General features: G+C 41.2%; 1 protein-coding gene across 4 annotated transcripts in view; it reads left to right on the top strand.

The window, feature by feature from the left end:
• ttll7 (tubulin tyrosine ligase-like family, member 7) overlaps nucleotides 1-19,049 on the top strand; it is a 106,507-nt gene that overhangs the window by 15,132 nt on the left and 72,326 nt on the right. For 2 of the 4 annotated variants that reach the window (XM_079598230.1, XM_079598228.1), the window contains exons 2-4: nucleotides 11,581-11,777; nucleotides 13,029-13,163; nucleotides 14,336-14,457. In XM_079598230.1, coding sequence (XP_079454356.1) covers nucleotides 11,753-11,777; nucleotides 13,029-13,163; nucleotides 14,336-14,457 — 282 coding nt within the window. In that variant the 5' untranslated portion in view covers nucleotides 11,581-11,752. Of the gene's footprint in view, nucleotides 1-11,519; nucleotides 11,778-13,028; nucleotides 13,164-14,335; nucleotides 14,458-19,049 lie in introns of all 4 variants that reach the window. The other 2 variants (XM_079598229.1, XM_079598227.1) reach the window with 1 other exon arrangement.

Below are 19,049 nucleotides of genomic sequence, written 5' to 3'. Positions count from 1 at the left end.
AAAAATAGATCCTGAATCTTCTCAGCCACCCTGCCCCGTGTATGCTGAACTGGTTGGTGTTATGGAAACGCTCCGCGAGCAGGCTCAAAAAAAAAAAAAAAAAAAAAAACAGCTGCCGTGGCTGCACGTTGGGGGAAAAATCGCTCACTATGAGAGCGGTTTTTCCCCGGTCATAAAACCACCAGCTCAGGTGAGCCTTTCATTTCTTCCCGATCTCATACTGAGATCGAGAGGACATGGAAGAACCCATACTCTGCCCATGTCCACCGACATCAGCGGACTAGTCTCACTGATGTTGGAGTGATAGGAGAGCATGGGTATGTGTCGATGCCGCCCATTGACGGGATGTTTGCAACTATCTCGTGTCTGGCAGGCGTCGACACTAAGAGCTCCAACCCTGCCAGCTTAATGGCAGAGCATACACGCCAGCGGGTCAGGCTGGTGCTACCCTGCACACCATGGCGGTATTGCAGGTACACCAGGCCAATCTGCTGGGGGATCTCGACCAGGGGGTAGGGCCCCTGAGGCGGTTACTGAGCTGCGCCACGGAGTGAACCTGGCCGACATTGGGGAGAAGAGAGAAAGTCTTTCTCCTCGATTCACTGGTTTCGCCCTCTGAGCTTTTCTGCACCTCCGTGTAGGCGGTGGCTGGAAAGTTCAGAGAGGCGAGGGCGTGCCCAGCTGTATTAGGACCTACATACCGCTGAGATCCGTATACACACCCAGACAGACGGGAGGGCCTGGCCCATCATGGTCCGGGGACCTTAGAACAGGGCCAGAGAGCCAGTGTTGCCTCTCGTGTGCCTCCTCGGTGGAGGAGTAGATCACAGAAGAGGTGCAACTCCCGCAAGAAGAGGGATCTGAGGGAGGTGATCCAGCACGATTGCACAAAGCATCGGCATGGATCACCTCCCCCTGAGGGCGTGATTATATCTTAGCCCTCTCCTCTCTCCCGACTCCCCAGACGCTTCCTACATCAGGCCTGAGGCTGGGCTCATGGTTAGAACAACGTTCTGATGGCCCGCCTCTGCTTGGTTAGTGAGAGTGCCTCTTTCAGGCATGTAAAGGTGGTAGACCCCATGTTCATAAAGAACTGTCTGGTAAGTCTTCACTTCGCAAGCCGCAGGTGAGCTGAGTGGTCTTCTTTAAGAGTAATTTTGTGTGCAACTAACACTAAAATGTATCTCTCTACAGACCTCGTTCCCTGTATAGAGCTATGGGGTCATGTAAGTTACATTTTTGGATTATTAGGGCCCTGAAGTCCCCCTTTAGGTGGCTAGAACGACTATTTTAGCCCTCGGGCTGTTAGCCACCTCAGGGTAGGGTAGTTGGTCTCTCTCCCACAGGATTTTTATCTTGGAGTATAGACTGACGCTACTGCGTCTGACTTCCTTCCTGAGTACATCGCCCCCTTGAGCTCTGTTTGGGTTTTCAGTGGGCTGAGCGATTCTGCAGCCAGTTGTATGAAATAATAACTATTTTTCTATTAAGGCTGTGGCTCCTCCGAGCCCTCAGGTAGATCTATGCTTGCAGGCTGGCCCTCACCAGGGCCGCCTCTGTAGCTGGCCTAGGCTGTGCCAGGGATAGTGGAGGCGCTCTGCTTAAGCATTTCTGCCTCTGAACCTTCACTTTGTGAATATAGGTTCCTAGCATCCCTGTATGACAGCCTCCTCCAATGGGAGTCGTTAGGCCAAGGCCGCCCCCTTCTCTGCATTCTGGGGCGACAAGAGTAATGCAGCGTGGTGCAGAGGCATGGTTTATAAAGATCCTGGGTTAGGCCTCAAATAGGCCTCCCCGGTACAATGTGTCTTTATTGAGCAGGGTTAGGCCGTCTTTCACCTCATGAAGAGACTGGGTCTGTCTGCCCGACCCTGCCGTGCAGAACTAGCAATCGGATCTGGGCCGCCAGTATAGGCTTCACTCACCTCGCTGAGCTACCGCTCGAGCGTCGGGTTGTAGGTGGTTGGCTCACAAACAAGCCCCACTCCCCTAGGTTGGGCACAGATACATTTTCTGTCACCCCTAGAGCCACTGGCAGGCCCGCACCTTGGTAAACCTCAGGGTGAGGTGGAGAGTATTCCCCTGTGATACAGGGTAGGTCTGAGTCCTTCACTTTCAGTTCTGTATTATCCTACCTCGCACCACTATGGCTCGGGTTGAGCGGAAAGTTCTAGCCTTCACTTCTTTTTTGGTAACGAAGTACGCTCCCTTGAAGCCAGAGCATTGCCATGTGCTGACGCCCATGCGTACAGATGGTAGGCCCCTGACTCTGGGGCCTCCGTTGAGGCAGAGTGGCGTATGTTGTACTCCCCTTGCTTAAAGGGTGCTAGCGCTCTTGCTGAGTACACTGCCATGGGCAATGTGATTAGGTACCAGAATGCTGTAGGCGCTGTGTAAACAGCTTATCTGCCAACGTAGGCTGCGCCGTTAGGTAGAAGGCCTCAGCGGGCCTCCTGAATGGGCAGCCCCCAAGAGAGCGCTGTAGGCCAGCTCACCTCATGTGGCTGGCCTTGGTGGTTCGGGCAGTTGACTCACTGATGGGTAGTAGGCCCTAAACAGGCCTCCTCGGAGGTGAGTCCCAACATTCTGGGACATACTTTAAAGCCGCGACCAGGTAGCTAGCCATATTAGGCCTCCTGTGGGTGGACCCAATAGTTATGTTGGTATAGTATTTTTCCCAACAGTGTACCTTTGTAGCAGAATTGACTCGCTATCAGCTAGTAGGCCCGACCAGGCCTCCCTGATAGGCGAGTCCCTAGCTGGCCGGCCTTAGCAGGCCGCCTTGGAATCGTCAACCTAGGCCTTCACAGGCCTCCTCAGTGTTATGAAACACAAACACTGGGTAGATCCGTGGATCGAGTAGAGAAACTCCCCTTGCTGGCAAGGGTTGTAAAGCACTATGCTGAGTCATACTCTCCGGGATATCCCGTCTCTGAGATCCGGGCCGAGTGGTTTACTGCCAGCTTCGCAGTCCCTCGGTTTGGATGCCTTACCTAAGGCAAATGTTCAGAGGCTCTGTCTCCGGACAGACAGGAAGTTTGCCGGACTGAAGTGTCCGACGTAAATGACACCAGGTCAGGCCTTCTTGGTGGCATTTCGGGGCCAGTTATCAGGTAGTAGGCCTCACCAGGCCTCCCTGAAGGTGAGTTTCCACATACTGTGGTTATCAGGTGATAGGCCTCACCAGGCCTCCCTGAAGGTGAGTTCCCACACTCTGTGGTTATCAGGTAGTAGGTCTCACCAGGCCTCCCTGAAGGTGAGCTCCCACAAACTGCGGTTATCAGGTAGTAGGCCCCGCCAGGCCTCCCTGTGAGTGGTTCCCCAACGATGCTGGGTTCTGGAAGCTAGTGGCCGCTTGCTATCAGTTCAGCTGGCCTAATTTGGCAGCTGCTGAAAGCAAACTTGTGCCCTGGCTCAACTAAAGTGTTCGCCCTCTGCTACTGGTTCCCTCCCGGAACTTCTTACTCTGCCTACAGCCTGGTTTGCCTACCAGGCGGACCATTGCTCCCCTCACTGAGGGTTGCTATGAGTGTTTGGACCCCTGAGTCTGGTCAGACGGTCGTAGGCCACTCGTGAGGCCTCCCAGTTAGATCAGCACCTAGGCCTTCACAGGCCTCCTCAGTGTTATGAAACACAAACACTGGGTAGATCCGTGGATCGAGTAGAAAAACTCCCCTCGCTGGCAAGGGTTGTAAAGCACTATGCTGAGTCATACTCTCCGGGATATCCCGTCTCTGAGATCCGGGCCGAGTGGTTCACTGCCAGCTTCGCAGTCCCTCGGTTTGGATGCCTTACCTAAGGCAAATGTCCAGAGGCTCTGTCTCCGGACAGACAGGAAGTTGGCCAGACTGAAGTGTCCGACTTAGTGACACCAGGTCGGGCCGTCCTGGTGGCATTTCGGGTGGTAGTTTCCCCGAATAGTGACTGGCAGGGGTCATTCCACATTCCCTGGAAGGGACCCCTTCCAAATTGGAAGTTGTGGTCCTAGGCCTTTGAGCAGGCCTAGGTAGGCCTCTGGTAAAACATCGTTTTGGAGGGCCTCCTGTTAGGCTTATAGCTTGGGCTATGACCGTAGGGAATGCTGTCACTGACAGCCCAGTGTGACCTGAGGGTGAGTGGTTCTTGCATTTCATTTGAATTTGCTGGTTCTGACAGTTGTCACTGCCTCCTGGCATGCACTCCCCTCAGCATGGCGGAGTGGGTATTTCGTTCCCCAAAGCGTCGATGACGTATTGTCGAGTTCCCTTCGAAAGGGAACGTCTCAGGTTACAACTGTAACCTATGTTCCCTGAGAACAGGGAACGAGACAATACGTCTCCCTGCCATGCCTCGGGGCCTGCCTACCAAACAGTCCCTTCAGACGAAGGATGATTTGTCATGTTTGCAAGGCGCCCTTATATACTTCCAGGTCGCACGTTAATCATTCACATTAATGATTCACGGGCTGTCGCCGGTCAATGTGATTGCCGTGATTTGATTGTGATTTCAGACACCTGTCACGCCTGAGGCGTTCCCCAAAGCGTCGATGACGTATTGTCTCGTTCCCTGTTCTCAGGGAACATAGGTTACAGTTGTAACCTGAGACGTTCTTTTCTTGATTGACACTGGGCTGACCCAATCACATCTTTATTGTGAAGTATAGAAATTAGTACAAAACTAATTATGAAAGTTTCCTTTATTTTTCAGTGTATTTGTTTTATAATATATGGCTATTACTATCATGAGATTAATATTATAACTATTATTATGTAGTGTAATGTAGACAGACACTGTAACTAAAAGAGGTTTGCATTTTTCTTTGTTTAATTTGCACACTGAATATGGGTTGGAGCTTTTAATTTTGAACTCTCAAAGTGCACCAGATTGATGAATTTAACATTAAAAAGCACTGAATTTTCTTACGGAGGGGCATCCCCCCGAACCCCCCTAGAGGGACAGAGTTCAATTTTATTAATAAATAGCAATTTTGTACTTATTTTATATGTTAACTCTCACTCTTTCCTCACTCATTACATTGGACACTTTTTTTCTTTTTTGTTGTTGTTGTTGTTGTTTGTTTGTTTGTTTGTTTGGGGGGCGCCTAATTTGTTGCTGCATACCCCTCTGACACTGGGTAGTTGCGTCCCTGTCTGTGCTAATTATCATTGCACACATAGATTCTTTGATATTGATTTAATTTGGTTGGTAACAGCTTAAAGTGTCTTATTTTTATATAATGAATTTGACACAAGATAATACATACATATAATAGGTTTATTATAAAACATATATGTGGAAAAATATATATTTTCAATCCTCATTCTGAGCCTCTGTAAAAAAATATCAATTTTACCCCACGGCATAAATGACACCCAAAAAAAAAAAAAAAAAGGTTGATCGTAAGTTATTCTGAATAGACACATAACCAACATATATTTAGAAAGCCAACACTTTACAAAGAGTTTACAGTTCAAGACTTGAACTTCAAGAGCTTTAATTACTTAACTTAAGACTGTTATTAATATGGATGTATATAAGCTCAAACATAAAAATATAAATTAAGAATATTTTTGTTATGTGTTTAAGAAACTTAGAAACACAATGAAGCTGAAGCTAGAAGTCTGCTGATGCTTCATTTCAAATCTGAGGATGTCATCTCTAGAACTATGAATTTTATGAAACATTTTCTAATACCATGTCATGTGAGTTGTCAGAGAAGGCTGATAAGATGCTAATAAAATATTGTATTGCCCTGTAAACACGCATGTGCAGTCCATTGTCTAATGTCTGGCAAGGAGAATTGCCCCATTCATGTTTTTATTGTTCTCACTCAACAAACCTTTCACACCTATCATGAATGAGACCTAATCTTCATTATTATTGTATTTGTATTCAGCCATTATTAGCCTTTACTCTGGCATTACATTGCTTGCCCATCTACACCACTTTGAATCCACCTTTTATCTGTATTCTTTCTAGAAAACAAAACAAAAAAATTATTTGGACCGTATGTGAATTCTTTTAGCAAATTAGTTTATGGAATAGAATAGCTCTTTGCACGACAGGTGCACTAGAGCTACAATTAGCATCAAGCTACATAACACAATTTAAAAGATTAATATTACGCTTTTATTCAAAACTCACTTTAAGCCTTTTATATGCAGCTAATCACAACACCTGCTTAGCATTTATAATGTAAACATCCTTTATTGATATGAAAATACACCAAATCGCATGAAAATAATACAAAAACCATATAGTATCGTAATCATGCGTTTATTAGCTTCTTGTTTAATGTGTTGAAATGTTTCTTTGGGTTTGTTTTTGGGTTTGTTTTTCATGGAGCTCAGAATGAGGACAGTGCTACAGGACAGTGTCATCCAGATGGACAGGAATTATGGTGACGTAAGATGACAGCTATAGGCCGAATGAGCACTCGATGAGTCATAACTTACGCAAAACCCGGAACAGGAGAGACAGAGCACGCTCTTTCTGCTCTTTCTGCTCTTCAGGTTGCAAACCCGAATTGAAAATTAATAGAAATGATATTCTGTATGACAAAATATTTAGCAAACGTGAGAATAAATCAATATTACTCAGAATATGCGCACTATTGGACTAAGAGCCCTAACGGACGCTGTCTTGTGCATCTATAGGCTCGTTTCCACCGAGTGGTACGGTACAGTGCTGTACAGTATTTACAGTACGCAATTATTTCCCCTGTCAGAAGTTGTGAATGCTACCAAGATACCGAACAGTACCGTACCATTTTTTTGGGACCCTTCAGTTGGAGTACCTAGCACAGTAGTCTGGTACCTAAAAGGTGGAGCTAGACTCACAACGTTGATTGGTTGACAGAGAATCGTCACTTGCAGTTGAAAAACAATACCATTGCAACACAATGTTTTTTTGTCTTGTGACAAACAGCTACATGTCGAGAAGCATGAACAAAATCTGCTGTATGTCCTCCATTGTTGTTTACTGTATTGCTTTCTTCTTTGCGCGAGAATGATGTCGATTGGTGCTTTCCGACATACTTTTGGCGGTGGAAATCAGCCGGATCAGGGTTTACCGTCCTGAATCATACTGTAATGTACTGTGCTGTACTGTGGTCAAATATTGAAGCTGGCATCTTAAATCTTTCAAATTATACTAAGTTTGTTTAGATCAAGTAAGAGTGTGATGTTTTAAAGTCTTTTAAAGCACAGTGTGTGCTCTCTGACTCCCTCTACAGCTGAGAGAGGGGTTAGCAGGAAGTGATGCAACGTCTCAAAGGAAATAAAGTGTGAGTGGATTGTGGGTGGTGGAGCTGTCAGGGTGATGCATGATAGTATGAGATTACTCAAACACTCATTCATCATTTACACGCCTGCCTGTCATTGTGTTGCTGTGTTGTGCTGTAACAGATTGACTGTACCTTCATAAATTGCTTGAACGTCTCTTTTAGCGACTGTTCTAATTGCAGTATGACTTCATAATTTGGAAATTGTATTGATAAAGCAGATGCTTTTATGCATATATCTCATTGCAGTGTAATGCATTGAGCTAATTGCAATAACACAATGGTGACAGGGTTTTCTTAGAGGTTTTGCAGTTTATGGGTCATCCCTTTGTAGCGACAACACTTTTGAGTCAGAGCCCAGAGACCTTTTTGAATGAAGCACTGAAGCAAATAAATAAAGATCTTGGACATATGACGGCTTACATTCCCCTCCATCCTCTGTCAGTAAAGGGAAGTCATTAGAGAGATAAAACAATGTTTGAGATTTATTAATCTGTAGAAAATTCTTCAGCATCTGGTTTCAACAAACTAATTAATTTAAGAAAACCTATAGTGATAATTCCTTTAAGATTACAAGGGTTTTCTTACAGTAGATTTAAGGGTTTGTTGCAACCATTTCCAGAGCCATAAAATATAACATTCATAATCAGTCTGGGATGCGTTTCCCAAAAGCATTGTTAGGCAACTATGCTCGCAAGGTCCGTCATTAAAAGCATAGTTCAACGCGTCAGTGCTTCCTGAAACCGTAGTTCCAAAGAACATTCGCAAACAGCTTTGAAGTTATGTAGTTGGAATGACAGCCCTCGAGCTGTGGTTAGAAGCATAGTTTGCATGACATGTGGACTCAATAAATCATTATCTTGAGACAAATAAGATAGCTGACATTCTGTACAATGATTTTTGATTTTGACAAGACATAAAGTGGTGATATCTTACTATATAAGATTATAAGATTGTTCACTTACTTTTTAATTGGTCTTCCCATTAACACCATCATTGTCTTTATTCAGGCCGGTTCGAGAAGGCACACAAAATCAAGATGCAAGATTTATCGCACAAACAATCATATGCAATCATAAACAATCACATCGTAGCGCGATAGAGGCATTGCCTCCTCTCACATGACTTTCTGACATTTATTATCAATTACCCCTACCAAACCTTGTGTTACAATGTTTTGTAATCTTTGCGTTGTTTTATTTTTGAAATATCGATTATTTTCTCATCAAGTTTTTTGAGGAGACACTGCCTCCATTGCCTCCCCAGAGGAAACACCCCTGATTAGATTTAGTCATTGATATTCACGGAGATGCTGAATGAAATATTTCCATTACTACATAACTCATTTTCTTGTTTAAGGAAACTTCATAGAATCAAACCAAAACATAAAATTAATACAATTCTACAAATGTGTCTAGAGGACCACCTACAGTTCTCCCCTATTAACCTATCAATCAATCATTATACGCTTTTATCTGATTACATGCAGGTTTCCATTCGGAAAAACTTGCACATGACTTCACAGAATATGTCTGGTTTGCCTGTCATCAACATGCAGTAACAGATCATACATTTTTTACAGATTCTCGAGTAAAACCACTAAACATATCTGCAGTGAGGTAAAATTTGAAATATATTTGGTATATTTGCTTAATCAACAGACAGGATATAGTATATGATCTTTGCAGTCAAAAAAAAAGAGAGACCACCTTCTCAAAATCATTTGAGACACACAGAAATACAGTAACTGGTGTAAATATGCAAGAGTTTGACCAAATGGTTTCAGGCATTCCCTTAAAATCTTTATTTATAATTTGAATCGTTAAATCAATCATTTTATGTTGTTTTGTTCTTTTTTTCTTTCTTGAACAGTGATCTGTTTGTATGTCCTTTGTGTGAAATCAGTTTGTGCAACTGCACTTTACAAATTTACCACTAGAAGTCAGTGTTGTGTTATATTTTGCCACTTGGGTTGCCATAAAGTAACAGCTATGGTTGAGACATAAAAGTTAGAAACATTTAATTTAATAAAAAAAACATGTTTTTAGTTGACAATGATAAAAAAAAAAATGTAATTAAAAAATTTTTTTTCCCACAAACATAATATAAACTAGGCTATTTCAAACATTGTGCATACATTTAATTTACATTTATGTATTTGGTAGATGTTTTTATCCAAAGTGACTTACATTGCTTTTAGTTTTAACAGTTCAATGCACACTTTCTCAAGCATAAAACATGGACATTTTAAGGATGTTTTAAGGATATTGTCATTTTGAAATGTTTTTAATCTGTAAACGATTCCCTCTCATCATGTATAAAATTATGGTTCTGTAAAAAAAAGCTAAATATATTTTGAGTTACTTTCAAGGTGGTACATTTGAATGCATGTACAATTATTGTCATAAGGTATGAGGGAGATTTTTAGCAGGTCACCATCATTGCTTTTTTAGGCTGGGGGATGTAATTTTGTATAATCAGGTTTATTGGCAAAATATACAGACTTTCAGCTGTTTGCAATGAACAAATCAAACAAAAGTAATTGAAATAGCTCAACACAACAAATGTTGTTTCCCCAAATTCAACCGAAAATGCATTTTTTAATGACTTCTGCAGTCTCAAAATTATTCACCCCCCTGAATAGAATCCTTCACAACAGCACACATCTGCAAAACAGCTGTCTCAAGCAACACCTGATGCAACTAATCAAGGGCTTCATTAGTTGCACCAGTTGTGCTTGAGCTAGAACACATAATGTATATGAACTGGCTAGGCTTGTTGAGTGTCACGTTTGACTGCTGCATGTTAGAAATATGGCTTAGTCAAAAGAATGGTTCAAAAACGTATATAAGAAGATATATAAAGTTATTATAAGAAGATATCATCGTGCTTCGCAAACAAGGAACAGAATACAAAAAAAATAGTTAAGGCACTAAATGTTCTTAGAGACATAGCCTAGCTCGCAAGTTCAAAGTTAAGAGAAGTTGAGGCTCTTAACTTCTCTTAACATAACTCCAAGAAGTACACCACGACTGACCCAAGAGCACAAGGAAATTCAGCTCCAATTTGCATAAAACCATATAAATAAGCCACAGAGGTTTTGGGATTCTGTTCTGTGGAGCGATGAAACAAAACTGGAATTTTTCAGCCCTATGGATCAGTGGCTGGAAGAAAGAAGATTGAATCATATGCTGAAAAGAATACTTTGCCTATACAGTTAAGCATGGTGGTGATGCTCGGTGATGCTCTGGGGCTGCTTTGCATCCTCTGGCACTGGAAACCTGCAGCGTGTTGAAGGCAAGATGGATTCATTTTTGCATATCAGGAACTCCTAGTAGAAAACATCATGCCGTCAGTGAGGAAGCTAAAGCTTGGGCGTCATTGGACCTTCCAACAGGACAATGATCCCAAGCATACCTCAAATTCCACTAAGGCTTGGTTCCAGAAGTAGTCCAGATGAAGTTCAATACTACATTTGAATTTATTTTGCAACCATTAAAAAAGTACTCTCTATATAGTATGAATATGGGTTGTATGAATGAAATTTGGATGTACTGTACTACATCCGCCACTGCTGTTACTGTCATGTGACCTACGAGCTCAGTTGCATCGTTTCACTGCCATTCACAAATCCTCTCCAGTGGCCTCATGGGATAGTAGAGTGTCCATTGAAAGTGTCCATCGAATTATCCGGTTACTTTTTGCCTACTTTTTTCCGAATACTAGCTATGTTTTAGTTTTGGGCATACAGTTTTTTTTACATACTTTATAGTTGGGCAGTATTCGATTTTGGCTGCAGGGAATCAGACAGTTTGAACTGATTCATAAATATATGATAAACAATTGTATCATCCAGATTTAGTCATCATTTGTCATCCTTGTGTCAAAAGAAAGTATTGCTTTGTTGTTGAGTTTGATGTTAGTATAGAGCATGTTGTACTGTTAGACGTGTGCTTTGCTGCATGGCAGATTACAGACATGTAAAGCGAACATTAGAATGTTAAACATGGAAAATCTCACAGGCTGATGATCCGGTGGCGCTAATGTTGCGTTTGCTTGACAAGAAGCAGACAGACCCTCATCTGCTGAAGCCCCCGTCAGGCAGCAAGAGCTGATCAGTGAGGTGAAACCTGCTGTCAACGGCGCTGATGGGTTTGAGTGACACAGCAAACGTTTGGCCAGACTGCAGTTCCCTCGCATTTCTTCTTTGTCTGACATCACCAATCTTCTGCTTTCTCTCTCTCTCTCTCTTCCTCAGACACCTTGTCTATCTGCCCATCTGTGGTTGTGTGAAAAAGCCTCGACCTCTTTCCTTATAGATATCCGGTCTACAACCAACCTTCACCCCGTCCCCTGCTTCATGATCTAAGTGGACAGATGATATTGCCACCTCCTAAAACTGTTGTCACAAAGACAGCGAAGAGGAAGTAGATTGGTGCCAAACTGTGCCTCAAAAGTCTCAGAGGCAGCGAGAGATCAGCTGTTGGAGATATGCCCTCACCCCCCAATGATGGAGGTAAGTTTGATACAATTACAACTGTGACCCCAAAAGCTCACCCAGAATACCAGAGCATACTGTACATGCAGACCCTCTATGTCCCAAAGTAAAGTACTTTTAAAAGCCTGAAATTTGAAGATTTTTAGTTTGAAGGAGTTTTAAAGCTTGAAGTTTAAAGGTTTTTGAAGGCCATACGGTCTAACAGAAAAAAAAGATAAAGTAACTCTGGATGGTTGCTAGCTAGAGTGTTGCTATCCAGATGCTAGTACATATCGCATTTCTAGCATTTCTAGCATAACGATCTAAGCACATGGTCTAAAGCACACGGCGCAAGTGCACTTAGGGCTTGTCCGAATCCACTTTTGCTAGTTTATTGACAAGAAAAATGGTCCACCCACCTACTGAGCCTATCCAGCCAATGGTCTAAAAGGGTTGTTCCTATTCTCTTAATGAGTAATGGGTGTGTTTTGGGCGTAACATGAGTTACATGATCAGAGTCTCATCTCCCATTCCCTTTAAAAGCTAGTTGTGCTCACGCCATGGCAGATTCGCTATTTACATTGTGGAATTTGCAAGTGGAAAAACTGAACGCTTCTCTAGCGAGGAAACGGATCTGAGCAGACCATCTACCAGACAAAGTGTACGTGCATTGTGGACCCGCCTATAGGCACATATTACTAACGCACTCTTTAAATAACAAAAAATGTGCCATTGACTTTAGACCAGGTTTCAGTTGGTCAATGGCGCAGTCTATTTCAGTTGCCTCAAAATAGCAACGCGCCAACAATGCGCCTGAACACACATAGTTTTCAGACTAGCACGGCCATGGGCGCACAAATGGCCGCAAATGCATTTCTTATTTAAATAACGTGACGCAAGATATGAAAATAATAACTGCGTCGGGCTGAAACTAGCAAGAGACACTTGCGTCGTGCCTGACGTCGCGCCTGGCGCCGCATTGCGCCAAGTGTATGATAGGGCCCAAAGAGACAGACAGATTTTAAATAGTCTTGGCATTCCGTCAGTGTTAGTCTATGAGATTTTTTAATCCTCATTTTCAGGAAAACCATAAGTTAATCAGTTTGAAAAGATAATAACAAAATGAGTCAGATCAGCCTCAAGGTATGTGCCGAGTTTGGTAGTTGTAGCTTTAAAGCTCTAGTCTAGGAGGAATTACAGTCAGAAATTTTAGAAGAATAAGTTTAAATGAAAGCCAACATAAAAACCTTAGTGAACTGTCAGTCACTAAATGTTCTTCATGTTCCACAGACGATCAAGGAACGTCCCCCATGAACATTCCACTGGCATTATCCAATCAGAATGGAGTAAAGAGGAAGGTCCACACCAAGAAGAAGAAGAAGGGTTTCATCACAGCCAACATTGCAGGAACAAAATATGAGATCGGTAGGAAAAACGATTTGTTCATTATGTCAAACTTGTTGATGAAAGGGGACATTTTCACAAAGCGTTTTTGTATTTAAAAATGTGAGATGCAGGTCAGTGGAACGAAAAAAAAAAAATAGCAGACTTCAAAATATTTGCTTTAAATATTTATTAAACAGCAATATAAAAAGACTAAACAGTAGACCTACTTTTATGCTGTAGTCATATATGTGAATTACTGACACTGATTTTTTTAAATGTTTTTTTTCTACATCAGCCTGGAATTACACTGTTTTTTTATCATTTATTTATGAAACACAATAATAGATATATTCCTCATAAAATTTTTAAAACATGTTAGTAATTGTACTTCATTACTTCTATTTGGGTAGTACTGAAACCATGTATTTTTACGGAAATGATCCTTTGTTCTACAAAGAACAAAGTAGTTTTTTTTACTATTACTTACTATTAACTACTATTTCTTACTCTTAATTCAGAATACTAAATTAAATATTTAGATCTGTATTAAATCCAGTTAAAACGAAGCTTAAAAAACTTTCTATACCTGTTTAACTGTTTAAAATCAACACATTGCGTTCAATTTCAGTTTTAAAAGTCATTTGGCTATAACTATGGTCATTTGCTTTACAAAGTTTGTGCATCAGAGTTACTTTAATGTGAAAAAAAGTTTACTTAAGTGTATGTTTGGCTAGATACTTTAAAATTGTGACCACACTATGTACTGTATATCTTAACTTACAAGTATAATTTTTTACAGTAAATTTCTCAATTAACAGTCATATGATTACTTAACAGGCATGACATTTCTAGCTTTGGTTAACCGGATTTTAGTCTAAGCCACATCGATTTGGTTTTATCCAGTAATGCTGATGTTTATGGAAAAAACAACATCATGATTATAATTGCCAATTGCTACAGCTATGTAATGTGTTTTTTGAAAGATAATGAAATGCAGACAAAACATTCTTAAAGCACTTGGGTTGATGCAAAAGCATACGTCATGCATAATCATTATTAAAGCATGAGTTTTTATTTAAAGTAGAGAACAAGATTTCTGTGGATGAATTCTACTAATGAAGTCAGTTGTTTGTGCCCATTGAAAAAGAAAGATGATCCAGTATTGTCAGAGTCAATGCATATCAAAGGAATCTAATTTGATTTATTTGCAGTTCGTATCGTCATTGAGGAGATGACCTTTCATAAAGCCAGAGATGAGGATGAAATGGCCAATCTCATCTGGAACGACTCTGCCGTGCAACATGAGAAAATCGCTGAGCTCAGGAACTACCAGGTACTCCGTTCAAAAAAAAAAAAAAAAAAGTTACAAAACAAACATGCTATTAAGGTTTCCTCTTATTTTCCCTGGATTAAGAGACGTGACCTTTACCATGGCTTATACTCATTTCCCCATCATCCTTCACAGGCATTTGCAGTTTAATCAACAGAAGTCATCTAATGTACTGTATATAACCTTTATGGCTAAAGTACTATACAGTAGTAAAGCATCAATTGAGGTCACCTGAGGTCAGCAAATTTGTCAGGAACAGATTTGAACCAAAGTCCGTTTTAGGGCATGTCAGTTCATTGAGCAGCGTTTGAACTGTGGCTGCGTTCGAAAGATTAGCAATTGCAGCAACTTGTTCCCTTGCTGCAGGCATATGAATGTACATCCCTAAACTGATTTCAGACAGGCTTCTGAGGCGGCATAAATGTCTAATGATCTACAACAAAATAGAGAGACTATTGTGATAACCAAGCGAATATATACTCAAGACAATATACTTTTTTAGCTTGAGATAAAATCAGGTGCTATTTTATTTTTTAGCTCAACTCATGGGATCAAACACAGGGGTGCATTTCCCAAAGCCAACTACTGTTGTAAAGTAAACAAAAGCTGACAATACTACTATCTGTTACGGCGTGGCTATACAAACCACACGATGAAGACGAAGGAGATAACAATAACAGTCTTTATCATAACCCACAAGGTAAAATCAGGAAAAATGTTGGAGAAAACACAACCACATCTTATATCAACTAGACTGGACAAAGAACCAAACAAAATGGAGTACAGGGTTTCCCGCAGAAAATGTGTTTGTTAAGGTGGTGGGGTGGGGTTTGTCAGAAAAAAATTCAATACAATTCCTTCAAGTTAGCCTACGTGTCGCCACCATACACATCAGCATAAATGCTCCTGATAAATTATTTGTTGTTAAAGCATTAACATTCACAAACCACTGTTCATTTAACATAGAAGCAAGCAGGCTGCGTGCATGGTTTGCCATGACTGAATGCGCGCAAAGTGCGCTCCCTTAATAATTCCTAAAAAGCTGACATCAGTTCATCGCGATCTCATAGATCTCTGTTATTATCATTGATGCTGACTGCATAATGAATCTTTCATAATATCTACACTTTGTTTGTTATAATCAGAGGATTTGCCAGCATGCAGAATTCAGCACTGAACAAAAAGTCAGTTTTGAGTGGTGAGGGGATTCTATCTTAAATACTTCTGATTGGCCATTGTGTTCAAGAAATCAACACATATGTCTGTGATTGGCTACATCGCTCAACGCTGCAAACATGTTACAAATAGAAACTCTGGCCTGTAAATCGTTTCTATTTTGTTTTAGTTGTTCTTGTTGCTTTTCTGCAACAGATGAATAACAATTTATCCGTTTTTATATGTTTTATTCTTAGATATTTCTATTTAATCGTTTTATTCTCCCGCAGCCCGCACACACAGAGTGAGTGTATTACCGCCCTCGCTCGCACTCGGCCATCAAATCTAGTCCCGCACCGCACGTCTCTAGATCAAGGGCCCGGCCCGAGGGAAATAAGCTCTAAGCTCTAAACAGGACAGAGTAACACGGCGGATATCGTTCATATACATTTTTTAGACGACGAAGTTAAGGCGGCAGGCGTGTGTTGCTTAGGCGGCCGCCTTAGTTCCAAAGTGCTGCGGGAAACCCTGGAGTATATGCAGACTAAATTAGATAATTAATTGAACGACAAGTGAACAGAATCATAATCACAGGAACAAACTGACACACACTAGCAAACTAGAGATCGGCGGCTGACTTGAAGCAGTGCATGCTGGTTAGAAATTGTGTCCGACTTAAGACGTCAAGCGACTGTGAGGTATGGCAAGTATGGCAAGATGCGAGATCAGCCGGCTGGTTCATTCTCCAGAGCAGCTGCACAAGCTCTGATGATGATGATGACACAGCTGTTGCATGATTGGCCGAATCCACCGCATGACAACGATCACATGTGTTTTTATTCAAACACCTTCACTTCCACTAGCGCTCACAAATCTGCATTTTTAGAACAGTAAAAGCTCTTTTCATGTAGCCAGAATGTTTTTCTGTGTCATGTTTATCAAAATAAAACTGAAAAAACGTAGACCCCACTTCATTGGTATTTAAATAGTAAATACAGGTGCTGGTCATATAATTAGTATATCATCAAAAAGTTTATTTATTTCAAGAATTCAACTTAACAGGTGAAACTAATATATTATATAGACTCATTACATGCAAAGTGAGATATTTCAAGCCTTTATTTGTTATAATTTTTATGATTATGGCTTACAGCTTATGAAACCCATGAGAAACCCAAAATTAGAATATTACATGAAATCACACAGTAATTACACACTAATACCATGGTCATTGAACCAGGTTTTGGTTATTTTGGCAGTGTGGGCAGGTGCAAATACTGCTGGAAAATGAAGGAAGCATGAAGTGCTCTGTAAATGTCCTGGTAGACGGCTGCGTTGACTCGATTTAATAAAGCACAGTGGACCAAAGTCCTCTTTTCTGATGAGAGCAAATTTTGCATCTCATTTGGAAATCAAGTCTGGAGGAAGAGAGGAGAGGAACAGAATCCACGTTGCTTAAAGTCCACTGTAAAGTTTCCACAGTCAGTGATGGTTTGGGGTGCCATGTCATCTGCTGGTGTTGGTCCACTGTGTTTTCTGAGGTCCAAGGTCAACGTAGCCGTCTAGCAGGAAGTTTTAGAGCACTTCATGCTTCCTGCTGCTGACCAACTTTATGGAGATGCAGATTTCATTCTCCAAAAGGACTTGGCACCTGCACACAGTGCCAAAGCTACCAGTACCTGGTTAAAGGACCATGGTATCCCTGTTCTTAATCGGCCAGCAAACTCGCCTGACCTTAACCCTATAGAAAATCTATGGGGTATTGTGAAGAGAAAAATGTAACACACAAGACCCAACAATGCAGAAGAGCTGAAGGCCACTATTAGAGCAACCTGGGCTCTCATAACACCTGAGCAGTGCCACAGACTGATCGACTCCATGCACGCCGCATTGCTGCAGAAATTCAGGCAAAAGGATATGAAGGTAAATGAGTAGCAAAACTCGAGAGCACGTAGATGTGAATTTGAGAACTTGTACAATAAATATTTGTACTTGTATGCTCAAATTTAAACTCACAGCTCTGATGTGAAAACCTGTAAAATAAAAATCTGAAGTTGAATGTTGAAATTTGTACTCGCACAGAATCGTCTCAAACCTGTATTCTGAATTTGAAGCTGCAGACAAGTAGTCACAAATGTGTAAAATGCCATTCACAAAAATACAATGACTGACACAAACGTGTAATATATATTTGCACTTCTTCTTACATTCATATTCCCAGTACAACCTCAAATAGGCACTTGCAACTCCTCAAATCTGTCACTACAAGTTCAAATTTCGCGCCTTGACTTTTGCTACTCTTTTCGCGATATATGAGGTGCAAAACTGACTTGTGCACTTGCAACTCAGAGGCGCGAGAGAAGGGGCGCGGGCGGGAGCGGGGGTGTTTAAAGGAGCCGCTCTATTGGCTGGCGCCTAGCCAATGAAATGAGTCTTCTATTGTACGTGATGATGTCACGAAACCCGCCTAAAAATCCTTTTTATGTATTGGTCTTAAGTAATATTCTAATTTTTTGAGATACTGAATTTGGGATTTTCATTAGTTATCAGTTATAATCAATAAAGTTAGAAATAAAAGAAATAAACATTTGAAATATATCAGTCTGTGTGTAATGAATGAATATAATATGGATTTGAATGGAATTACTGAATTAAATCAACTTTAAAAAAAAATAATGTTCTAATTATATGACCAGCACCTGTATATAGTACAATAGTATTGTGTTGAACTTTTATTCTTGTACAAACAGACGCTGTATATAGCAGTACATAAAGTATTAAATGGAAACGTATCTGAAACGGCTGTGTATTTGACAAATGTTGCATTTATTTCACTCCAGCTGTGGTAAAGTATGCAAACACAGTGTGAGCTGTCACTATATGGGATGCAGAAAGTGTCCGACTTCACGTCTCCGTTTACAGCTCCTCCCCGCCTGTACACGCCAACTCTCACCGATCGGTTTCATACAGCCGCAGCCGGTGTCCAACACACCTAATGTCAAACAGGCAAACCAGAACAAAGATCAATGCAAACTAAATCAAAACAGACCACACATGGGACAACTATCCAAAGGCTACTTTTCCAATTGTTCTCATTATACATTTTTGTCCAATCTGTATAGCTATTCACACACACCCAAAAATGCATCGCAGCCTGGCAGAAAGTTATAGGATCTGGTCTCTGTTTATGTGGTCAGTACTTCTACTAGCATCAGATTCAAAGCTGTCAGAAGTCAAAGCAGTTTGACGTTAACATTTTGATAAACTAAAAGCAAAATACTCTAATATGTGTTGTTACGCATATCACACACATATAATGGGTAATCTGTTTTAAATGACACTGAATATTTTTACTCATCCATTTCAGAAGTGAAACACGTTAACAGTCAATCATTCTCTTACATCGTCCACCATTTTTTTATTTAGTTTGTCACTGAGCT

The sequence above is a fragment of the Phoxinus phoxinus genome (assembly GCF_949152265.1).
Source record: "Phoxinus phoxinus genome assembly, chromosome: 22".
Classification (NCBI taxonomy): domain Eukaryota; kingdom Metazoa; phylum Chordata; class Actinopteri; order Cypriniformes; family Leuciscidae; genus Phoxinus; species Phoxinus phoxinus.
This window is presented reverse-complemented; position numbering and strand designations above follow the sequence as displayed.